This window comes from Conger conger, chromosome 1, assembly GCF_963514075.1.
Source record: "Conger conger chromosome 1, fConCon1.1, whole genome shotgun sequence".
In the NCBI taxonomy this organism is placed as follows: Eukaryota; Metazoa; Chordata; class Actinopteri; order Anguilliformes; family Congridae; genus Conger; species Conger conger.
The window spans coordinates 80,228,304-80,254,557 of record NC_083760.1 but is presented as its reverse complement, the minus strand read 5'-3'; the positions used below and the strand labels follow the sequence as shown (position 1 = coordinate 80,254,557).

Genomic DNA, 26,254 nt, shown 5'->3' with positions numbered 1-26,254 from the left:
CCAAACTGTCACCCTCAGGGCCATATTGTGTTTAAATAGCTTCTAACCCTGTGTCACCCACCCTTACTTTGTATAACTAGCTGCATCATCTGCTTCACGAAACTGTTGTGCATATTTACTTAAAGGATTAATCCGATATTCAAAAATTATTCTTCTATCATGAGAACAGCCCGAATGTGATCAACAGGGTGTGGATAATGCTACTGTGTGCCAAGGGATGGAAAATACACAAAACACTTATTTGCAAAGAAATCATAAAGTTTATTTATATATTATATATAATTTTTCATATATATATTCCTCACAAAAGTGCATGCGTGGAGAAAGGGTTTAAATATTGACTGAGGGCATAGTGTACTTAAAAAAAAAACTTCAAACCATTAAGCACTTATTTATGTATTTATGTTTAATTGGTTGCAGTATCATGAAAATGTTATTTGACCCATTCAATGTTCTGAGCATATGCCAGGTACTCTGCTGATATTTAAAAAGCAATAGCCTGTCCTATTGACATGGCTATATGTTGTGGTTACTCCATGCAACATATCCGTGTAATGTAGGATGATATACCTGAACTGACACTTTTGAGATACAGTCACCTCCAAAAGTATTGGAACAGCAAGGTTAATACCTGTGTTTTTGCTATACACTGAAGACAATTGAGTATGAGGTCAAAATATGTACATAAGATGACAGCTCTGAATTTCAGCTTTCATTTCCTGGTATTTTTATCTCGATTTGTTAAACAACGTAGAACATATCACGGTGAGCAAAGGTATTGGAACATGTGACTAACAGGTGTTTCTTGTGGTCCAGATGTGTCCTGATACATTGATTGTTTAAACAATAAATAGAAAACTAACATGAAGACCAGAAAGCTGTCTTTGGGAGAAAAGAAAGCCACAATGAAGCTTAAAAAAGAGGGGAGATCGATCAGAGCCATTGCACAAGCATTGGGGACAGCTTGTACAACAACTTGGAATCTCCTGGAAAAGAAAGAAACCACTGGTGGACTGAACAACAGACATCAAACAGGGTGAGGAAAGGAAAGAAGGAAGTTTGGAGAAATGCGTCCAAACTAATTGGGAGGAACTACATCATGCAGCAAGACAATGACCACTGCCAACACAACAAAGGACTTTATTCGGGAGAAAAAGTGTACGATTTTAGACTGGCCAAGTCAATCAGCATACCTTAGCCACTTAAGCCACAGCAGCCTAGGGATGGGGCTGTGAGGGTTTTTTTTTTTTATTCAGGCCTCTTTTCAGCCTGAATATTCAATCACTATGGTAACAAGATATGGCGTTTGAAAGTGTTAAAACTCCTTAATCTGATTGAATATTTCTGAGAAAAACAGTGAGAACGCCGTTGACAACACAATAGATAGCATTTTCAGTGACGTGACCTACGGCGAGCATCTAAATGCATTCAGTCAAAACAAAAGTCTGAAGCCTTTTGGTACAATGTGCTTTGGAAGAAGGTATGTTTGGAAAAAAGGAGTGAAGCCTTTGTAGAGAAGAACACCTTGCCAACTGTGAAGCACGGAGGTGAATCCGTCATGCTTTTGGGTTGTGTGGTACCTGGGGGATCAGGAAATATTGTACGAGTGGAAGGAAGAATGGATTCCACCAAATATTAAGAAATTCTAGAAGCTTATGTTCAAAGGTCATTGAAGTTGAAGAATGGTTGGGTATTCCACCAAAACAGTGATCCAAAGCATAACTGGAAATCAACCATGAAGTACCTCCAGGAAAGACGGATGTAGGTTTTGGAATGGCCACCGTAGTCCCCAGGCTTGAATATTATTGAAAATCTGTGGCGATACCTCAAACATGTCGTATATGCAAGGAGGCCGAAGAATATTTCTGAGTTAGAGGTGTTCTGCCAGGAAGAATAGGGAAAAATTCCAAAAGCGAGAATTTAAAGACTCTGAGCTGGCAACACGAAGCATTTACATGCTGTTATAGTTGCCTGAGATGGAGTTACTAACTGACAGGGTTCCCAATCTGTTGTGCAGGGTCTTTTTTATTATTATTTTAAAACTGTAAAAAAATAAAAATACATCTTGCTTTAAAATTTGAAGAAATGTGTCATGTTTAACCATTTAGAGTTCAGGTTCACCTCAGTTCAATTACATTGTAAAAGGCTTTTTGACCAGGGGTGCCCAAATTTTGCACACTACTGTATGTTTATAAAAGGAGAAACACAATAGAAGTCTGAAGGGCAAAATAATAAAATAAAATAAATACTTGTGTTCCCTGGTCTGTCAGGGTCGGGTGCATTTGTACACCTCCCTGAAGCTGCACTAGCTCCATGCATATTGATTGTAATCAAAGCACAGAATTGGTAGCAGCTTCTGGAATTTTTGGGGAAATCTCCAACCTTACCTGGGAATGAGGTTGTTGATAATTATTATTAGTTAATGCATGTGTATGTAGTGTTGGGTTACACAGTTGTTGGTGTGACCAAACCTTTTAAATAATTGAATTTACTTACTCTGGGCAAGGGAAATTAAATTGGATCTGAGAGTATTCTGTATAGCCTGGATAAAAGCAGAGGTGTACAATCCTGGTTCAGAAAGTAAAAGTCCACTCCAGTAAACTGGATTTTCTAATTGGCATAATTCTTCAGCCAGGAGTAAGAACTAATTCGTTAAATCAGTGGACTTTAACTTTCTGACTCTTGGATTTTACATCTCTGGATGAAAGTAATAGGGTTATTTATTTCATCTGAGCATAGCGGCAGCGCATATTAAATCTTTGTGATTATGCCATTTTAACACTTGGGTGTTTAAGAGTTGTAATTTTAAAATGTAAAGGACACAGAACAAGGAGGAATGATGTGAGCATACAGATAGAAAGTGACTTTAAAATTAGGGTTGGAGGGGTTGCAAAATGGATGCCAGACACAACTCAAATTAGCGTTAACGTAGTTAATTGTAAACGGATTCCGGATGACAATTGGGTGCATTTTTGTCCTGCGAATAAAATAAAAATACTAGCTAGTTAGCTCGCCGCCCAGTACAAAAGCTTTATCGCTAAGGTTTTATGCTGCTAACTGTTCTGAGCCACCTCACACTTTTTTTAGTTTTTGTGTTTCGATTTGGGAAGTAACTTTCATCAAGATTCTTGATCTGGAGGGCTGGCTCGGGGGCTGATTGCATAGCTCCAAAACTTTCTGAAGACTAACTGTTTTATGTCTTCTGTCATTCGGGAGAATAAATGAGTTTTAGCAAGATGTGGTCCGTCTGTCCTTTGGCAGAATTACCATAGTTACACCCATGTAGGAGATATTTTGGAGCTCCTGGCCAGAGCAGGGAGGGATCCAGTTGTCATGGTACACGTCGGGACCAATGACATAGGTATGGGTAGGTTTGAGGTTCTACAGGACAAATTTGTGGAGTTAGCAGAAAGGATTAGGAGCACTGTTTTACCTGTACCATGTGCAAACAGAGTAACTTTATCTGGAGGTTTAACACGTGGTTATGACGGTTTTGTAGGAGAGAGGTACAGGTTTATGGGTGTCCTTTTGGGACAGGGGTGAGCTGTACAAGCGTGATGGGCTGCACCTGAACCGGAGGGGAACCTTTGCACTGGGTCAGCATATGCTTAGGGTAGCACAGGATTACTTAAACTAGGGACTTTGGGGGCAGTGAGGATAGAGAGTGTAATGGGCAGGGAGGTATAGACTGCCCAGATGGAAACAGTAAAGGCTACATTTAATGGTACAATAACAAAATCTTTTCATGGCAAAGTTCAAGTAATGGTGCCTTGGGACAGCAGGGAGTGAGGGAACAGGAGAGAATGTGTTGAAGCATTTTTTTATTAGTGGGGGCTATGACATTGTAGGGGTTACAGAGACATGGCTTGGGGATTAAGATGGGGATGAATATAATATAGAGGTGTATAAACTCATCAGGAAGGACAGATTCATTATAAGATTATTGCTGAGGCTACTTTGTCGAGAGTTTTACCAGGGAGGAGGTTACTAGTAGGCCGGAAGGCATACTCAATACTCAGAATGTCTTATAATGTCTTTGCAAATATTGAGATAGGGGATAAAGAAATATTAGATAAATTACATAAACTAAATACAAATATGGCAGCTGGCCCTGATGACATATTCCCAAGGGTACTCAAAGAGTTAAGAGAGATACTTTTTAAACGCCTGGAAAGTGTTTTCACACAGTCTTTAGAAACTGGAGAAATAACGGATGACTGGAAACAAGCTAATATAATACCAATATATAAGACAGGGGACCGTACCAATCTAGGAAACTACAGGCCTGCCAGTCTAACTTGCATCACTTATAAAATACTGGAATCTATGATATGCATACTTATATAAGCAGATAATCATATGTGAGTTGCATTCAGAATTTGTATTTTTAAATGAAAATGGAAGTCTTAAAAGCTCATTGGGATGGGAGGGGGTGCATTGTTTTGTTATTTAAATATATTGGTACGTACTGGTGTTCACGATGACGTCTATTTTAACAGATGCACCAGGACCTGTAGAAGTTTTCATATTTAACAAGAAATAAAGACCACCCGCTATATTTGAAAATACATGGCTTCTATTCCTACATCAGTTTCACCCTTCCTCCCTCCGTTGGAATTACATGGTACTGCATGTGGTGAAACTTATGTCGGAATAGATCCCATGCATTCTTAAATATGGAGGGCTTTTTTTATATGAAATATTCTACAGGTCCTGGAGACGTGATCATGATCACCCGTACGCACCAAGACATTTAAATCACAAAGAAAAGTACTATTAAGTGTTTATAGACAAGTGTATACAGTTTAAAGCATTTTTAATCGTATATATGGCTGATCGGTGTATGTTTTTGGCTTGTACTTCCATTAACAGAACTTCAATCTCCGGTTCAGAGAAGCCTTTTCTCTTTTTTCGACTATCTCTTTAAAAAGCCGAAACTCCATATATGGTGTTTTAGGGCGTCAATTTATGCTAATCACACATTTTGTGCACGCGCCCTTGATTTACGATAACTTGGTATTTATCAACATACACACGTGGTCTACGCCTCTTTCAGGAATCTGGTGAAAGTTGTTTGTTCGTTTCCAATCTCACATACATTTGCCCAAAATATTGATAAATGAGGCCCAAGGAGTGGTGTAGTGGCGGTGTTAGATACCATTTCACTTTTAGGCAAATTAAAGAGTAGATACACTAAGGGGTAGGAAAAGGCCAACATTGCTGGGCTGAATGGCCTGTTCTCACCATTACCGTCAAGTCTCCACAACAACACAACACAAAGCAGTATGTATCAGACAATAACTTTAAAAGGACCTTGAGTGGGCTGCCATATTTGGTGAAAGATACTGTGATACACATTCTTAAAATACTTTGAAACCTACAATGGCATGGATTAATTTCTAACTTCTCTTGCAGTTTCCACTGAAAATGCATAATAAATGAAAACTATAATAAATGAGTAAATACCAGTAGACACAACATGGAAATGTATATTATTTCTGGGAAGAGGAAGAATTCAGTCAATTATACATTTTAAGCATAGATATCTATGATCAGTGGTATTTCTAAATTTGCATACATTGTTGCCTTCCAATGTATACTTTGTTACTTTCCAGAACAAATCTTTTCTACTATTGTACAATGATTCAGCAGATCTGAACATGGTTTCTACTGTCAGCTGATACAGTACAAATGTATTTTGAGTTTTGAAAGCACAGTGTATTTACTATTGTTTAGTTTAAGTTGAAAGAGTGATACACATTGTACAAAACACACATATTCCCAGAACCATCATTTGCTTCTTCTGGAAAGATTTGAACTAATTGTACATTTAATGTGTCTAGCTAAATTTCCCTCTGTTTTAAACGATGCAGAGCAGACTCAAGGCCAACTATATACAGTGAACTGAATATTTTTTTTCTTTATTTGGATCTCTACCCCACAATTTTAGATTTGTAATGAAACAATTCACATGTGGATAAAGTGCACATCCCTTTACCTTTAAAGCTCCAGGTTTGGGATTTAAAGGTACATTTAAAGTAGTTATTTAGTTCTTTGTGGCATATGCTTTGCATGCAATGACTGCTTGAAATCTGTGACCCACAGACATTGGCAGGCACTGAGTATCTTCTCTGGTGATGCTCTGCAATGCTCTCCATCTTTTAGCTCCTGCTTGTTTTGAGGGCCAGTTGCTTTAAGTTTTCTCACCAGCACAACTCATTTGTTTAGGACCACTGTCTTTCTATAGGATGAAGTGCCACCACTCTGATACAAGTGAATATTGCTCCTATATGTTGTTAGGGAAGATGCCCTTTTTAACATTTCACAGGTGAGCGTCGTCTGATGAAAGAGATCCCAGTAAAAACAACGATAGCTATACTTGAGTTTAACTTTCACATTTATTTGCAAAGAAATGACAGAAAGTGAGAAAGCTTACCGGCTTTCTGATTTGAATCACACAGTAAGACTCTTATACACACTTTTCCAGAAAGGGGGGCTTTACCAAAACAAAAAGACATGAAGCTGGCCACAAACATTTATCAGTATTTTGTCTTCTGAATACCCCTTGTTGACTTTGCTGTAAGACCAGAATGTGCTAGCTGAGAAGCAGAGACATTAAGATCAAAGGCTGTCTGTCTGCTGGAGAGAGTCAGAGAAAGACTCCTAGTAAGCACTTAATTCAGAAAGTGGTCTAATAGTAATAAGGATTATCACTAAAAGGTTATTTGTAATCATGTGATTGTCTTTATGTTAACACACATTGTCAATTAAGAATCAATTAAGAAAATTACCCTTACAATGTACACAAGACCCTTTTCCAGAACTCTGCAGGCAATTTGAGGTACTTCTGACCTGTCAGTTAGGTGTTTCTTTTCTTCTTCAATATGATGAGTCTTCTTTAGTCATCAACTGTAGATCAACACGGTATTTACAGTATACTGTAACTAACTAAAAAAAAAGAAAAATGTTTGAAGGATGAAAAGAAGTTAATTGAATGTGCAAACCAGGGGATGGCTTCCTCCGTCATACCCCAATGAGGCAGTGAGCTTGCAAATGGAAAAACATTCAAAGCTTGTGTGGTACTCACTGCATTTTTGAGTTACAGCAGAGTTTATTTACTCATGTTGTTTATTATGTCTTTTAATATCGAAAATATTTTACAATAAGTTTGATCTATTTGGCACCAGTTTCAGTTAAACACATGATCATGGAACAAAGGCTCAAAAGAACAAAACAAATACTCATGGCAAATATTTTGATAACAGACAGTTCAACACATCCACCTGGTACAATTTATTCAGACATGCTTCATTGACCGGCAGCATTTCATTCCATTGCGGTTGATGTCTAACAGGTTAACACCTGCTAGTTTGCATTTGCAGCGCTATTGCATTCATCTTTAATCAACTGATAAATGGGAGCAATTTACAAAATCTAACTTTAAATCATGAATCATTCGACAAATTAAGTGGACCATACTGCTTTCCCATTTGATTTAAGTTAAATCCAATCCACTCTCCAGTCAAGAAAAATCCACAGAAAAGGACCCGGGAACCGAGCAATCGTCGTAGAGGTAAGAAACGCATTTCCAAACGTCCCATCAGCACCCCCATTCAACAAACCACTCTGATGTGGTCTGTTATTGAAAAATAAGGACCGATGCGGAGGTCATTCTGCGGAGTGGATTATCCCACATATAACATGGCTAATTGCCTAAGGAAAGAAATTTATCAAATTATTTGACACAAAATATTGATTTAGTTTTGGCTAGCACTGGTATTGGTGTAAGATACGATGAAAGCAACATCTTTTTGACACAAATTAGAAAATTAAAACGATTAATCACTTTCTGCAGTGATATTATATGAAAAGCGCGGCACTAACTGCGATATGACATATACTTTTGAAGTGCGGGGCTGGCATTTGAAATGATTTCCACAATATTCACAGCTAAGTAGACACATGGGTATGGTTTCAAATATACGCAGTGAAACAGGGCTACGTGTTTAACTCACTGTGAGGATTGAAGAAGAATGGACCTAATGTCTAGTAACAACAACATAAGCACACGAAATGGCGGGTGGAGAACAAGGAACTTAAATACCTGGGGAGACAAAACAAAATAAATGAGATACAAAGACTGGGGAGATAGCGACACCTGCTGGCGGGGAACTGGAACTGTGACGGAGTAAGAAGAGTGAGGAATATGGTGGCAAATGAGAAGTGTGTTCCCCTTTTACTGTGAAGGGAATATCAAATATAGTATGCGTCATAATACAGGATGGCACCCTTTCTTCAGTCAATCTCATCCTGATAGTCATTAGTTTTAGGGATCACTTCAGGGGAATTCCAAGAATGTCATTCATTCATTCATTATCCTAACCCGCTTATCCTGAACAAGGTCGCAGGGGGGCTGGAGCCTATCCCAGCATACATTGGACGAAAGGCAGGAATACACCCTGGACAGGTCGCGAGTCCATCGCAGGGCACACACACCATTCACTCACACACTCATACCTATGGCCAATTTAGACTCTCCAATCAGCCTAACCTAACCCCAGAGGAAACCCATGCAGACATGAGGAGAACATGCAAAAGCACAGAGAGGCCCCGGCCGATGGGGATTCAAACCCAGGACCTCCTTGCTGTGAGGTGGCAGTGCTACCCACTGCATCATCCGTGCCGCATTCCAAGAATGTGAACGTTGAAATTAAATCCCTGGTCAGCTCAGATACATGTTCATAATTATAGATCAGTATTCACAATAATCCATGAATGTCCGATTCATTTTATATGCTGTCCGGCACATTAACAGTAAATTATTTTTGTCTTTTTTTGAGAAACCAATACACTGGATACAGCAGCACATGGTCCAGTATACTTGAATATCTTACTATTATTTTCCTCCCCTTGTAAAAGCTTCAAAAGACACACATATGCCCAATTTCATCTTAAATATTTCCTTAATTCTTGGTATTACAGCTGTGCAGTTGGATATTTTTCATAATTCTCATTCACATTTTGTAATGTTTCCCAGTATTTTTAAAATCAAGAACATACCTCTAAATGAGAGGGCAAATGAAATAGAGTAAGTCAAGTTCACTTCTTATTAAAGTTGGAATTTATCAGTGGTTGTGTTTTACATTCATCATGACTCCCCCCAAGGAGGTTACGTATATGACAGCCATCCCTCCACCCATGGCAGACATCTGGAAAAATAACAATCGGATTGCCATGAAATTGGCTCAGTACCCTGGGGGCAACATTAGCTCAGGCAGTAAGAGCAGTCATCTGGACGGTTGCCGGTTCGATCCCGCCCTGGGTGTCGCAGTGTCCCTGAGCAAGACAACTAACCACAAATTGGTCCTGAGGAGCTGCTTGGTGCCTTGCATGGCAGCCAATCGCTGTCGGTGTGTGAGTGTGTGTATGAATGGGTGAATGAGAAGCATCAATTATCCAGCAGTTTGGATAAAGGTGCTATATAAAAGCCACCCATTTACCATTGTACATTTATGTTCCCACGTGGAACTAGCCCATCGATTTTGGAAGTGGTTCCATTCAGCTCGTTTGCATTCATGTGCAAGAGCATGAACCCAGAGTTTGGCGCAGACAGGGTTTCTGAATGAGAAAAGGGTTGACCTCTCCTCCCTCCCACACTTGAGACACTATGAAGACAGACAGTTATCCTGCATATGCAGTACATTCTAATTGTGATGGGCCACAAAGCCCTTGTTGTTACTTCAATGACAAAAGTATTTAGTCCTTTTTGTTTGCATTTGTAATTGATATTACATGCGTGCAATTGATTTTACCGTGTAGCAGCACCTCATGTAGCAGCTGATAAGACAAATTTTTTTATTCCAATAAGGTGAGTATCTTGCAACACCTGCCAGCCTTTGAATTTATTTTGTTATTTGAAAACTGTGCAAGAACTTTTACAGGGTTGGGCACATTCAATAAGACTCTTGTATTTCCTAGTATAGCCCCACATGTTCAGCAAGTAAACTGCCTTTTCTATAATGGTGTAGGTCAGACTCGGTGTGTGGGTGTAAAAAGGCAAACCCAAGACCAAAGCTTGTCCTTTTGCAAGTAAAGTAAACTTATATATATGAGGGCATATTAAATCCAAAGACAATATTAGACCCAATATGTGAAAGTGATAATCCAATGTCAGTGTCCCAAAAAAGCTGAAAGTGCCATGAAATGCTGATGAAAACATGTTACTGATGAAGAGGGAGGGTGTAGCTTGGAAAAACAAACCAGAGAAATAATGTCAATAATGGTGTCGTGAGAATACCATTTGTTCAAGATCTTATCGTTCACATCTCATAACATGGACTGTGTGAAAAACGATACGTTACCATGTGAAGCAAAAGGCACTGTGTAACAGTATGAAGGTTCGTAGAGGTATTTAGGGTTGCATATCATTTATTTGGTTAAAATGTGGTGATTGTGTGATGAAGCACTTAAACAACACAGTCCAGGATCCTCTCATCAGTGGTGATGACCCACAGATGTCCCAGGTCGTAGCTCACGTGCTTGCTCTTGGTGCATGGGCTCGTTAAAATCCAGTCCGTTCCTGCTGGGTTTGTGGCAGTGATCCCATCTCTGTTGGGAGAGAGATAAACACATGAGGATAGCTCAAAGCTTGAGACACACTTTTAATCCACATGGACTGTTGAGCATGTTCCTAAACTCGTTTGCTTGAGTTTGCCTTGTATTGATGGTTTGTTGAAAGCTTTATTAAATGAAAACTGCCAATCCATATTTTTTTCCTATTAAAAAAGAACATTTGATACCTTGCAGCATTTGCATTATTTAAATTTTAAACAATCATTTCTTTTAACCATAGGCTTTGTGAATTTAGCAATCATAGTGCACAGTCCATTTCAATTGCACATTTAATGATGTTCTCACAGTGACATATAGGCTACAAGAAATAGGCCTAATATTGCCGTAATAATGACAAAGTAATTCTAATACAAAATGCCAAAGAATCCGGTTTAATTCCTTAAACCACACGACCGTTTATTTCCATTCGATTCTTTTCAACAGTGAAAGTAATTCAACTATCTGTAGCCGATAAAATAATGTATGGTACCACAGTTTTTTCAACAACGGTTCCTAAGCATGGGGGGGGACCTCAACTTCTATGCATTTCAGAACTTCAGACGACATGAATTGGTATTCTTTTCACAGTGTTACTATTCCTGCTTCTGTCTCCGAACCGTAGTTGGGAGACACAGGGGTAACCAAACCACTATTCCTTTTCAACTGCACCCCAACTCAACTCCAGTTATTAGGAAATAATTACCCAACAAGGTGGTTCGTGTTGGGCTGTTTACCATCCTGCATGGCAATTATTTTCACATAACTGACTCGTTCATAGGGTATTATCCCATTTATACCACGACTAGCTTGCCAATAATGCTAGACAATTTGTTTTTTAGTTTAGACACAAATGTATGAATTGAAATACAATGGGAACAGGAGAAAAAATATTCCCTGTTGCTGAGGAAAAAATAAAAAAATAAAAAACCTTCACAGCCTAAAATTGCCTGCTGCAACTACAAGCCAACTGCATCATCCCCGAAGAAAAGCTCACCATCTAACTCAATGCAATGTAGCCTACAGTAACATTTTTGTCACCAGGTCACCGGACTACTTGCATGAATTCAAAATGCATTTTTTTAGTACCTAGTGTATGTTGCCTGCATTTTTCATATTTGTGGAATATATTAGCTGTGAAACAAATTCTACAACCCTGTTTGATCTGTTCTCATTAGCAAGGTTATAGGAAAATAATACTCTGACCTGCTACCACCTGTTTTGTTTTCAACTTCCGCCTCTGGATTCTGTTTGTTTGTTCTGCCCGCTTGTCATCGAACCTTCGCCTGTGACTACGACTTCGTTTTGGATTATCCTTTCATCTCTGTTTGCTGGTGTATTGGCCCTCTGCCTGGATACTTTACTCACAAACTGCTTATTCCCTGCTGATTCAATTTGCTGGCTATCGACCTCTGCCTGATCTGCCAAATTTATAATAAAAACTTTGAACTGAAAGCTACGCCTACTGGGTCTGCATTCTGCATATTGTTCTGAATTCCGGACAGAAAGCTAGTGGTCAGTATGCAGGATAAGAGTGCAGTGAGTGGGCCCAATCAAAAGCTACCAAACAGCAAGGGCTGCAGGGCTGTTAGAGGTAACAGGGGTTTACTCAGGAATAATCATACGCACTGAGAGAGGACTGTAGAGAAACTCATTGAAAAATACCCTATGCAATCATGAAGTATGTGTGGACCAGGAAAAGAGGTAGTGTCCCCACCCCTTTCAGCTTGTTAAAATGCATGCCTTTTTTGGGAGACTGGCAACCGACGTTCGTCTTTAGACTTAGACGTTGGAATACTTGTTGTAACTCCATAAACTGAAATTAATCTGGCTGTGAGTTGTACTTTTTTAAAATTGTTTATATTCAGAGTTGAACAAAAAACAAGGGTTTTCGCCATGTTTGCCATGATGCAACCTTTGCACGCCTCAAGGGTGCAAATAATTCTGGACCCGACTGTACACCTATTGCTTTCCAAGAGAATCTACTGTATGCTAATGGACAGAAGCTACATATCTTGAAAATCATATGTACATGCTGTCGAGGACCCGGCCCTAGGCCCGCCTGATGAGATTGACAGGAGGATGGGTTAGGCAGGAATGCATTGTTAACCCCTCGCACACGCCATTGAGGTGGTAGCAAGAACGCCCGTAAGAGGAAAAATATGCGGTTCAGAGCTAATGAGCAGTCCTAATTGTCCCTCCACGCTACATAACACCTTCCTGCTGGACCCACGCAAGAACCTGAAGCCTTCCCCCCCTAACCTCAGTGTCAGTGAGGAGAGGCACATGCTGCGGCTGCACTGCAAACCCCCCGACGTGTTCGAAGACTGCTGGAAGTACACAGACCGCTACAGAAGCAGCGGGTCCTCTGACTGGCAGGAGAAGTATAGTTTACCGGACACACCAGTGCATATCCCATACAACAGGTACTCTCGGTACGAAGTGCAGGTGAAGGCTGTTACCAAGGACATCTGCGGCATTGGAGCCAGTGACTGGAGCAAAGTCACGTATTTCGAAAGTCTGGGTCCTGATCCTGGCCCAGATTCCCAAACCAATGCAGCTGTTCAAAGAGCTCATCAACAGCAAGGAGGAGGGATCAAATCCCGCAGAAAACGAGATGGCTATATTTAGGGCATGGGTGGTAATTATAATCTATATTACTTGTAAAAGTAGGAAAAGTAATACATAGAAGTTCAACGTTATAAGTTTCCTTTCATTTTTATGTCTTTTATTTTTCAGTAAGATACTATATACGATATAAATAAGTAGTAGACTTTAGGGGTGTTCGTACCCATTGTATTAATGGAAGTTCAGTAGCTTTTATCTCCGTGAAGGGGGAGCCATAGGATAAGGTAAAGGCCAAAGAGGATGGTGGATATTTGAGGGATGTACCTTGAATTTAACATCTGGTGGAAAGGTGAATTAGAAAGAGCAAAAGGGGTTATATGAACCTTCAATGTATGTGATTAGCAAACTGAAAGATGATATTTAACCTGTCAGCTGTATAACTCTATTCTTTTCACTATAATAAAGTATATCTGACTATAATCATATGTGAGAAATCATCTTTTAGAGGAATACAGTGAATACAGGAAATCATATACCAGATTTGCATCACACCCCTTCACTTCGAGACTGGGCTGGAAGTTCAGTAGAACTTACCAGGGCTCCAGGACATTCGGAGAGTTCGTCCCCGAGACACCTCCTCGTGGGGTACTGCTCGTGGGAACGTGAGGTCTGAGCTCGGCAAGGGGTCCGTAGCTCACGACAATGCGTGTGCGTTTTCCTTTTCTGTGTGAATCACCATCTTACCTGCGGAATACGTCTCCCCCAGCATTGACTCCATAAACACTGCCGTCAGTCCCCACTTCAATCATCACCAACGCCCCTGCAATGTGCTGCCAGTCATTCCCTTGGCACGCTGCTGGAGTCACCCCCTGAAAGTACACAGGCTCAACTTAATATCTTATGAGCATACGCCAAGGCACACTTGTGTATTAATAAGCCATTGCGCGGTAACCAAACATGTTGTGCATGGTGTAGGAATTACAGCCCTTTTTATAACCAATTTTAGGGGCTCAAAAATAAAGCGATACTAAAACTCTTTGCATTTGAATGGAACTCTATGGCAATTGAGCGTTGGAACTAGATTCAGATGTAAATTACACTGAAAGTATAGAACACATTTCTTGGCTAAATGGCTTTAAGTCATCAAGGTATCAAATGAGCCTCAAACCACCATGCTGCTGCCAGGTAAATGGTTGGCATTTATGGTGGGGTGGGGTGGGGTGGGGTGGGGTCGGGTCGGGTCGGGTCGGGTCGGGTCTGTCTGTCTGTCTGTCACGCACGCACGCACGCACGCACGCACCCACGGCGATTGGCTGCCATGCAAGGCACCAACCAGCTCGTCAGGAGCATTTATGGGTTAGGTGTCTTGCTCAAGACACTTCGACACGCCCAGGGCGTGATCGAAGCGGCAACCCTCCGACTGCCAGACAACTGCTCTTACAGCCTGAGCCAATGTCACCCCATGCAGTAGATATGGATGGATCACTTCAAGGGTTGTTTCTCAAAAATGCATGATGGTTTGAGGCTCATTTCCTCCATTGGACCCTTTATGACTTAAAGCCATTTAGCCAACACGTGTTCTAGGCCCACCCCCCAATTGCCATAGAGATCCATTCAAATGCAAAGAGTTTCAGTATCGCTTAGAGGACGACCTGAAAATAAGATATCCAATACCCTCAAATTAAAGCAGAACGTCTGCAATTTGAGCTTGTGTTAATGTTACTTACAACTTCAATATCAGGTGGTAGACAGTTAAAATAACAATAACTTTGTCAATGTCCAAATATATAGACCTGACTGTATATACTAGTTCTGTTACACATTTTATATTCCTGTATACTCCATATGTGGTTCTTTGTTTTGTTAACAATTTTGCATTTACATAAAAGGGGCTATAATCGTGTAAAATAAATGTGTTCTATGTGTGTCATTTAGTAAAACATACTAATCAACATATGATTATTACAAACATTTTGCTTATGGCTGATTCTATTCTTACCTTCCTGAAAAAGATTTGATTGGCTGAATTGACACCCCAACAGACATTGGGGCCACAGCTGTAGTACATGAGGCTCCCTGTAATACCAGTCCAGGATATGGGGGAGCCAGGTCCTTTGTACCCCACAGTGGCGTCCCGTCCCAGGCAGTACACATTATCATGCATGTTTACCCCTGCCACAAACTGGTCTCCTCCTGCATCCACTTGCTTCAGTAGGCCTGAAAGAGAAAATAAAGACGGATGGATAATGGATGGCAAACCGATGACATTTGCGATATACTATATGAATTAAGTCTCTTCTCACAGACTCAACATATTCATGCAAATATCATTGCTCACCTTCCACCAGGACCCAGACACCACCCACAAGTTTGAAGATTTGATTGTCTGTGTTGACCCCCCAGACCCCAGCGGGTCCCACAGTAACATGCTTTAGGGCCCCAGGTATGTGGGTCCAGGTTCGCCCATAAATGGTGTAGATGCTGTTGTCATTAGCCACTCCAAAAACCTGACCGACCCCTGCATCAATCTGCTTCAGTTTTCCTGCAACTTCCCGGCAATCCATTGCTGAGGAGATAACAGGCAAGGAGGCAGCCAGTTAATACACATAACTGTGACATGTACTGAGTGTCAAGAGTGTGCCCGACATTTGGCTGAAAATTGGGGAGACTATGTATAAAAAGGGCTGCACTTCCTACACTGTTCGATTTAGATGTAAATACCCTCAAAGTAAAGCTGAAAGTCACCACTGAGCTCATAGCTCATATCAACGTCAATATCCTATGGTAGACAGTTAAAATAATGTCCAAATATTTATAGACTTTACTAATAAATAAAAGCGTTTTACATTTTTAGCAAAATAGATGAGTGAGCTCTTGACAACAAAATATCAGTTTGTTGGGGCCAATGTAACTTTTTCTAACAGGGAAACGCCTTTGTATACGTCATTGATGACGCACTCCACGCGGCCTCCCACCGTAATTTTACCTTTCTTTTTGTAACAGGTTGTCCGTCTCAATGTTGTTCCAACACTGAACTAAGCCAACTAGCTATTCAAGAATTATATTTCAGCCTACTTATATAAAAATCGAATTTAATTTTTAATATTCTCTTTAATATTAATTTAACTATGACTTTTGATTTATTCAAGCATTACTATTGAGTCCGTTCTTAATAACGAACGGAAATTGAACACCAATTTGAAATAAAACATTACCCTTCGGAACCTACAGTATATTTATGCTTCCTGAAAAAGTAGCAGTGTACAAACATTTAGTGTGCTTACCTAGACTGGTGCCCAGCAAGCAGAGGAACAGCAGGATGATCGTTCCCCCTCTCATAGCTGCTTCAAGATGAGTCCAAACCGTTTCACCCCAGGTGCCGATCGTGTTTTAATACCATCTGAACATGTATCCAATTTCACTGAACGAAGCAACTTGGCCTGCTGTGACTGGCCAGTTCTATTTGGCGGTGTCATCAGCTTCAGCAAACCATGAATATTGTGAACCTGATATTCACAAATCAGTGATGAAAATAGCCCACACTGGCTATTAATTATGCTATTGAGCGCCTTGGGAGAGAATTTTACTCATAACTTCTATGAAAAAAGATATTGAACATTTTACATAATTTAGTTAATCTCTGCCAAAATGAACTATATTCTGTCATTCCATCAGGTAACATGTAAAATCCATCACCATTGTAGAACCCGCACAGCTAGACCAATGAGGGAATAGCTGGAGGTGAAGGGACGACGAGTTTTTCCCTGGCTGTTGTGAAGTAAATAAGAGATTGTAATTATCATCCTCCGTCCAAGGACAGAGCACAATTATGTTTAAGAATATACTGGGTCCGTTGCCACGGGTCGGATATGGATTGACCTGCCCCATATCCCGTTTACAGCTGGCCAGAAACGGATCAGTACGATTCTTAATATTCTCCGTTCGTAAACGGGGCCGTATTGTACGCTTAGTGGTTGCTATAGTTTTACTCGTTTATCTGACTCCATTTAAAATATAATTTAGAAATTTGGGTTTGTAACTTACGCAGACCTCGGGAGTGATTACACTCGACTCGTACCTGCGCCACCATTACTCAATATATGCTCCCGGGATTAGCATTACTGCTGAAATCTCAGTTCGGTGGAGAACTCAGAGGCTGAGGGTCCAATCAACACAATACATGCAAACCTGCCATGATATTTGCGAGCCCAGGTCGGCGTAGCATTGTCTGGGCTCCTTAGAGCTAATTTGGTAGGAACCAACGCCAACATAACGCCCATGGGTTCCCTTCGCACCAGATTACAAGAGCCTTGCGTCGCCCGACCCTTTAAGGGACAGAAATTGCTGGCCTCACAACTTAGAACTATCACAGGTGTACCGCCCCGCCGATCGGTCGGTCTTTTGGCCACCATTTCCCCCTGAGTATTTCAGTTGTAATTTAGGCTGAAAAGGTACAAGATGAATTAGAGTCATGGAGATCACGCAAGTTACAAGCAAAATAGTTTATTTGCAGACAGGTAGGCAGTTAACGTAGAATATCAGTCAATTACAATTAGACAAATTGAAAATAAAAAGTATAGAGTAAAGAATCTTACCCAGCCTGCTTTCGCAACACACATATACAGAATATGCACAGTGTGGGAAATCGAGTGCGATCTTCCCTGATAGGCTCGTCTCCCTGGCTTTTATGCCAAATCATATGTTTGATCCAGGCGGCAGTGCCATAAATTAGCCTGGTGGGGTTGTCGAATCTGGAATTTAGACCCCCTCCTTCGGGTTTGTCAGACAATGGTAAATAGAGAATTAGGTGATTTACCCGAGAGGACATTTCACGGTTTCCAGTTTTATCCTGAGTTCCTGAAACTATGGTTTATTAAATTCTATTTGGTATGCAATGCATCTCATCTGATTCCTTGATTTTACTGGATCACATCCATACCAAACAGATTATCCTAATGTTTTGTTATGGTGCAGTTATCATGAAACCTCCCTCCTGTGTATCCATTTTACATGCAATTCATGTTATTACTACAATAGACATAATGCAATACAACAAGGATCACATGGGCAATGTTTACAATATTTAACCACAGTTGTGACATTTTCATCCAGGAGAGTAGTCACTGGGGTAATGACAGCAGTGCCCAAAGGAGGGCACTGTGGTACTGCCCAGAGTCTTTCCCCCTGGAAGTGACCAGGTATGGGGTCATGAGAGGCCACAAATGTTTTAGGCACATTCTTTTCCCATGAGGTTTAATGGCCCTCATGGCCTAATTGACCTGGAACCACTCATCCACCCATCATATATCCATCCCTTATCTTCTTGGCTTCAATCATCTGGAACTCCCCAACATGTAATACAAACAGCATTGTCCTTTGTCCCTTTCGACACATACCAGAACCCCCACTTCACAAATGGCAGAACCCCCAGCTCACAGGCTCCTCACAGCACACTTCACCTCCCTCCTACACCATGGGAAAGGCTAAGAAACTCAATTCAAAAGACACATCAGAAGTCTACTAATGGGCACAAAGAAATGACCAAATTGGTTCTTAGGCTCACCAAGTCTGAAAAAGAAGCATGAAACTAACACTAACAGTATGAAGGTTCGTAGAGGTATTTAAGGTTGCATATCATTTATTTGGTTAAAATGTGGTGATTGTGATGACGCTCTTAAACCACACAGTCCAGGATCCTCCCATCAGTGGTGACGACCCACAGATGTCCCAGGTCGTAGCTCACGTGCTTGCTCTTGGTGCATGGGCTTGTTAAACTCCAGTCTGTTCCTGCTGGGTTTGCAGCAGTGATCCCATCTCTGTTGGGAGAGGGATGGACACATGAACAGGACCGCTCAAAGCTTGACACTTAATCCACATGTGGACTGTTGAGCATGTTCCTAAACTTGTTTGCTTGAGGTTGCCTTGTATTCATTGCTTGTTGAAAGCTTTATTAAATGAACTGCCAATCCATATTTTTTTCATATTAAAAAAAAGAACATTTGATACCTTGCAGCATTCGTGCCATCCAGTTTCTTAACCTTAACACCTATAATTCAGAGGCAATTCTCCTCTACATTTATGAATTCAGATCTGTCGAACTGCTTCAGGTGTATCATTCCGTCAGCATGAGTCCCAGCTAGTGCAAGATACACAAGGTTCAAAACGGCAAAATAGGCCTACAGCTGTGTAGGTCGAAGAGACCTGAATTCATCAGTTAAGGCACACACTGTAGCAGTCCAGGCCCAGACAAAGGTTTGAGCCGAACAGAAACTCGGAGGTTAAGTTGACTGACTCTTCCAAAACAGATGAAAATGTGATAAATAAAAAATAAAATTAAAAAAAAAGAATCGGGTTATAATAATGCAAATTTCCAGGATAAATCTTTTATTGTTATTTTAAAAACCGTCATCTCTTTTAACCATAGGCTATGTGAATCTAGCAATCATAGCACACAGCCCATTTCAATTGCACATTTACATTTAAGTCATTTGGCAGATGCTTTTAATCCAAAGCGACTTACAAGTGCATAGGTTCTACCATAAGTCAGAGCATCACATCCAGAAACTAGCAAAATACACAGGAAATGCTGTTCTAAACATAGTTGTCATCAGAATTTTTTTTTTTTTTTTTTTTTTTTTGGGGGGGGGGGCGGGGGGGTTAGACAAGGATAGGGATATCAGAAAGGAGGGGCAGGGGAAATCAGGAGGGAGGACTAAGGTAGAGTTTGAAAAGGTGGGTTTTGAGTCTGCGTCGAAATAGGGGGAGGGATTCTGCTGTTCTGACAGAGGTAGGCAGGTCATTCCACCACTGAGGAACCAGAACGGAAAACAGGCGTGAACGTGCAGCTCGACCGCCAGGTGCACGTAGAGAGGGAACCGTAAGGCGACCAGAGCTGGCAGACCGGAGTGGTCTAGCTGGGGAGTAGGGAGTGATCAGGGATTGTATGTAAGGTGGGGCAGTCCCCTTAGCAGCCTGAAATGCCAACACTAGGGCCTTGAAACGGATGCGTGCGGCAATGGGAAGCCAGTGGAGGCCAATGAGAAGCCTTTAATGATGTTCTCAGTGACATATAGGCTACAAGAAATAGGCCTAATATTGCCGTAATAATGACAGTCATTCTAATACAAAATGCCAAAGAATCCGGTTTAATTCCTTAAACCACACGACCGTTTATTTCCATTCAATTCTTTTCAACAGTGAAAGTAATACAACTATCTGCAGCCGATAAAAAAAAAAAAAAAAAAAAGCCTAGAATTGCCTGCTGCAAATACAAGCCAACTGCATCATCCCCAAAGAAAAGATCACTAGCTCACCATCTAACTCAATGCAATGTAGCGTACAGTAACATTTAATATAAACTTTTATTTTACTTTTCCTGCATTCTGGACAGAAAGCTAGTGGTCAGTATGCAGGATAAGAGTGCAGTGAGTGGGCCCAATCAAAAGCTACCAAACAGCAAGGGCTGCAGGGCTGTTAGAGGTAACAGGGGTTTACTCAGGAATAATCATATGCACTGAGAGAGAGGACTGTAGATAAACTCATTGAAAAATACCCTATGCAATCATTAAGTATGTGTGGACCAGGAAAAGAGGTAGTGTCCCCACCCCTTTCAGCTTGTTAAAATGAATGCCTTTTTTGGGAGACTGGCAACCGACATTCGTCTTTAGACTTAGATGTTGGAATACTTGTTGTAACTCCATAAACGGAAATTAATCTGGCTGCGAGTTGTACATTTTTTTAATATAAAGATTTGAACAAAAAAACAAGTGTTTGGCCATATTCGCCATGATGCAACATTGGCACGCCTCAAGGGTGCAAATAATTCCGGACCTGACTGGACACCGATTGCTTTCCAAGATAATCTACTGCATGCTAAAGGACAGAAGCTACATATCTTGAAAATCATATGTACATGCGTGTGTTTTCCTTTTGTGTGAATCACCATCTTACCTGCGGTATACGTCTCCCACAGCATTGACTCCATAAACACTGCCATCAGTCCCCACTTCAATCATCACCAACTTCCCTGCAATGTGCCGCCAGTCATTCCCTTGGCACACTGCTGGAGTCACCCCCTGAAAGTACACAGGCTCAACTTAATATCTTATGAGCATACGCCAAGGCACTTGTGTGTTAAGCCATTGCGTGGTAACCAAACATGTTGTGCATGGTGTAGGAATTACAACTCTTTTTAGAACCAATTTTAGGGGCTCAAAAATAAAAATGTCCTCCAAGCGATGTTAAAACTCTTTGCATTTGAATGGAACTCCATGCAGATGTAAATTACACAAAGTATAGAGATCCATTCAAATGCGAAGAGTTTCAGTATCGCTTAACAACCAAGATTCATTAAAATTAAATTTGAGCTCGTGTTAATTTTACTTACTTCAATATCATGTGGTAGACAGTTAAACAATAACTTTGTCAATTCTGTTACACATTTTATATTCCCTGTATACTCCATATGTGGTTCTTTGTTTTGTTCCTAATTTTGCATATACATAAGGGCCAATAAACATTTTGCTTATGGCCGATTCCATGCTTACCTTCCTCACATAGATGTTCTGGGCTGAATTGACACCCCAACAGCTATTGGGGCCACAGCTGTAGTACATGAGCCTCCCTGTAATACCAGTCCAGGGTATGGGGGAGCCAGGTCCTTTGTACCCCACAGTGGCGTCCTGTCCTAGGCAGTACACATTATCATTCCTGTTTACCCCTGCCACAAACTGGTCTCCTCCTGCATCCACTTGCTTCAGTTGACCTGAAAGAGAAAATAAAGACAGATGGATAATGGATGGCAAGCAGATGACATTTGTCATATACTGTATGAATTCTCTTCACGCACTCAACATTCATGCAAATATAATTTCTCACCTCCCACCAGAGCCCAGTCAGCACTTACAAGTTTGTAAATTCGGTCGTTTTGGTTGACCCCCCAGACCCCAGAGGGTCCCACGGTAACATGCTTTAGGGCCCCAGGTAGCTGGGTCCAGTTTCCCCTGTAAAGGGTGTAGATGCGGTCATTTTCATTCACTCCAAAAACCTGACCCACCCCTGCATCGATCTGCTTCAGTCTCCCTGGAACTTCGCGGCAATCCATTGCTGTGGAGAAACAGGCAAGGAGGCAGCCAGTCAATAACACACGTAACCGTCACATATGGTGTGTCTGGTTGTCAACCTGAAAATTATTGGAGGCAATGACTTATTTCAGGGAACAGTAAAACAGCTCAGACAGGATCAGACCAAGCTTTCCAAGGTAACATGAAGCCTTAATAAACATGAAATTACACCCACATAAATCCAAGTAAAAATATCAGTACCACGTTTTTTTGGTGAAAGTATTGACAGGATTGTTTTTGTTCACAGCATGTCAAAACAGCCAGCTTGCTTTTGCAAACAATGAACCCATGAAATCCTAGTATAATAGAGGTAACTTCATAATCACTCCAAAATCAGCATAGGTGTTCTTTTTTATATCTTATGATTGAGAATGGCCTGAAACGTATTAACTGAAATGGATGGCTGCATGCGCATACACATACACATAGTATACTCCATATGTGTATCTTTGTTTTTTTCTTTTACCAATTTTGCAGGATTATGTATAAAAGGGCCCATAATCGTGAAAAGGGTTTTACATTTTTAGCAAAATAGATATGCTCTAGAATAGCTCGACAATAAAATCTTACTTTTTGGGTCCAACGTAACTTTTTCAAACGCCTTTGTATACGTCATTGATGACGTACTCCACACCGCCTCCCACCGTAATTTAATTTGTTATTGTAACCGGTTGTCCGTCTCAATGTTGTTCCAACACTGAACTAAGCCAACTAGCTATTCAAGAACTATATTTTAGCCTACTTATATAAAAATCGAATTTTTAATATTCTCTTTAATATTATTAATTTAACTGTATGACTGTTTTGATTTATTCAAGCATTACTATTGAGTCCGTTCTTAATAACGAAGCCAAATTGAACACCAATTTGAAATGGAACATTACCCTTCAGAACCTACAGTATATTTATGCTTCCTGAAAAAGTAGCAGTGTACAAACATTTAGAGTGCTTACCTAGACTGGTGCCCAGCAAGCAGTGGAACAACAGGATGCTCGTTCTCCCTCTCATAGCTGCTTCAAGATGAGTCCAAACCGTTTCACCCCAGGTGCCGATCGTGTTTAAATACCATCTGAACATGTGTATCTAATTTCGCTAAACGAACATAATTACCAGAGTTAAAACACCCAGTCATAAGTATTTAGTCACAGGTATTGATAGGCTGTTGAATGACGTGGCATAATTACACAAGAATTACTCTCGTTATATGTTGTTATTCAGGGAGCAGCAATTATTTTTACCAATGTATTGGAATACCTTCAGGCTATTTTTAGCTTTATTCTAGTGTTATTCAGAATAAAAATGTTTTCTGGTTGAATGTTTGTATCTATCCTCGAGTTCTGGTACTGGCTATGATTTATGTGTTTCTAGGGATGGGAACTATGGAACACTTTTCATGCTTATCACGTCATGTTTCATGTTTGGTTATTGTCTTAATACATGACATGACAATAAAATAACTATGTTAGTCTAGTCTCGCCACGTTTTTATGTTTTATTTCTTCTTACGTTTCGTTTTCATGTCATGTTACATTTCATGTTTAGTGTAGTTACGATTGTTTAGTCTTGTCATGTCACGTTATATAGTTTATTGTCATAATTTTGCAAACTTATGTCATGATTTATGTTGTTTCATGTTATGTTGTTCTGTTCATTGTCTAGCATACACTTTTTTGTGTCTTTCTGCAAACCTTTCATTCATGCTTTCTCGCTCCCCCTTTCTGTCACTCACGCATCCCTAATTGTTTAAAAGTCTTCTTATTAATCTACTAATGCTAGATCAGGATTGGGTAATACTAACATTCTAACCAGGTGTTCATGTTTACCTTACGTTTCTTGTGCATGTCATTTATTAATTTACTAATGCTAGGGCAGGATAGGTTTATTACTAACGATTACTAATTATCTCATTAACTTGTCAATCCTCCACACCTGATTTCCATTCTGATGCTGCTCTCAAGCTAATTGTCTACACCTGTCTACACCTGCATATAAGTTCAGTTCCATGTAATGTCTTTGTGTAATGGTTGCCTCCTGTTGGCCAGTGTGTGGGTAAGTGGTTTGTGAAGCTATTGGCTATCCGTGAAGAGCCAAGCCTATTTATTGGCCATTGTCATTGACTTCTGTTTTGTTGACCTTTGCCTGCCAATACCACAAACTTTGCCTGCTGTCTTTGTGCTTCTGCCCTGTGGACTTCGGTCTTGCCTCTTGCACCGCCCCCCCTACTCCAAAACTGGAGTAGGGTTCCTGGAGGAGTCTTCCTGGGCCCCATGGGGAGCCCCCCTTCTCTCATTCCTTGCAGGTTTCGAGCACAGGAATACTGGAGATGGCATAAAGATGTTTCATGATAATCCCAGGTTGGAATATAGTAATGTTTGATGTTATTCAGATTGGTTTAGTGCGAATAGTGCAATGGTGTAGTTTACCTCGGATATCATAACCGCCCAGGAGCCGAGGGGCAACTGTGCAAAAGCCGTCTCTGTAGAAGCCGTTTGCTTCAGCCCCCTGACCTGAAGGTCTCACTGCCTGGTGGGGGTTTCGCTTCATATTCCAAATGGTTGACCCATTTTTATGGTCAAGAACAAAGGCCTGGATTTTGGAGATAAGGTGAAGAAACCAAGCAATCTGGGGTTTTGTCTCCTTTCCTTTAATTCTCCCAAATCAGGTTTATCTAAAAAAGGTATATTACCATGAGAGGTACAAAACGTATTCCTCTGGGGGCTTCAGACCATTGGCTCCCAAGAATGTCCACATCTGGAGAGACTGAGATAGGGGCAAGATGGATTGTGGTTGGGTTTGTTCTGGGGGCTTTTAGGTCGTAGGGAGTCATTAAGCTCTGGGCAAAACCATGGGTGCCGTGACCAATGACGTGGCCACTTCCTATGGGAAAGACTCAGGACACTCCCACAGTGCCCCCATTTGGACACTTTTGTCATTGCATGGAGAATGCATCACACCAATGTGAGAATACACACTAGATTTTAGCAGACAGGGTGTCTACTTAGTCTGGTTATGGAGGAACCGACCTAGGGTGCGATTCCTCGTCATTATTTTTTATCAAAACAAGCACATGAGCTGGTTATCTGTCATAAGCACAATTTATTCTTTTAAGCAAAACCATGGGCTCCGTGACCAATGACCTGGTCACTTCCTATGGGAAAGACTCAGGACACTCCCACAGTGCCCCCATTTGGACACTTTTGTCATTGCATGGAGAATGCATCACACCAATGTGAGAATACACACTAGATTTTAGCAGACAGGGTGTCTACTTAGTCTGGTTATGGAGGAACCGACCTAGGGTGCGATTCCTCGTCATTATTTTTTATCAAAACAAGCACATGAGCTGGTTATCTGTCATAAGCACAATTTATTCTTTTAAGCAAAACCATGGGCTCCGTGACCAATGACCTGGTCACTTCCTATGGGAAAGACTCAGGACACTCCCACAGTGCCCCCATTTGGACACTTTTGTCATTGCATGGAGAATGCATCACACCAATGTGAGAATACACACTAGATTTTAGCAGACAGGGTGTCTACTTAGTCTGGTTATGGAGGAACCGACCTAGGGTGCGATTCCTCGTCATTATTTTTTATCAAAACAAGCACATGAGCTGGTTATCTGTCATAAGCATAATTTATTCTTTTAAGCAAAACCATGGGCTCTGTGACCAATGACCTGGTCACTTCCTATGGGAAAGACTCAGGACACTCCCACAGTGCCCCCATTTGGACACCATTTGGGAATAGATCCCATGCATTTTTAAATACGGAGGCCTTTTTTTTTTTTTTTATATATATGAAAGATTGTACAGGTCCTGGAGACGTGATCACAACATTTAAATCACAAAAACAAATGTACTATTAAGTCTTTATAGACAAGTTTATACAGTTTAAAGCATTTTTAATCGTAAAAAAAATGGTTTAAGCAGGTGGTTTTAATCTTATGGCTGATCG

At 40.7% G+C, this 26,254-nt stretch overlaps 2 protein-coding genes across 2 annotated transcripts; both read right to left on the bottom strand.

The window, feature by feature from the left end:
• Positions 1-10,410: 10,410 nt before the first annotated feature.
• Positions 10,411-16,582, bottom strand: LOC133110581 (fish-egg lectin-like). The gene is made up of 5 exons (XM_061220802.1): positions 16,461-16,582; positions 15,515-15,742; positions 15,176-15,393; positions 13,921-14,045; positions 10,411-10,608 (listed from the first exon to the last, which is right to left on the bottom strand). Exons 1-5 carry the CDS (start codon positions 16,513-16,515, stop codon positions 10,467-10,469), a joined length of 768 nt encoding a protein of 255 aa, XP_061076786.1. The 5' UTR covers positions 16,516-16,582; the 3' UTR covers positions 10,411-10,466.
• A 2,214-nt stretch (positions 16,583-18,796) lies between these two features.
• LOC133139399 (fish-egg lectin-like) lies at positions 18,797-23,374 on the bottom strand. Its single transcript, XM_061258916.1, has 5 exons — positions 23,252-23,374; positions 22,054-22,281; positions 21,723-21,940; positions 21,127-21,251; positions 18,797-18,992 (listed from the first exon to the last, which is right to left on the bottom strand). Exons 1-5 carry the CDS (start codon positions 23,304-23,306, stop codon positions 18,851-18,853), a joined length of 768 nt encoding a protein of 255 aa, XP_061114900.1. The 5' UTR covers positions 23,307-23,374; the 3' UTR covers positions 18,797-18,850.
• Between the last annotated feature and the right edge of the window lie 2,880 nt (positions 23,375-26,254).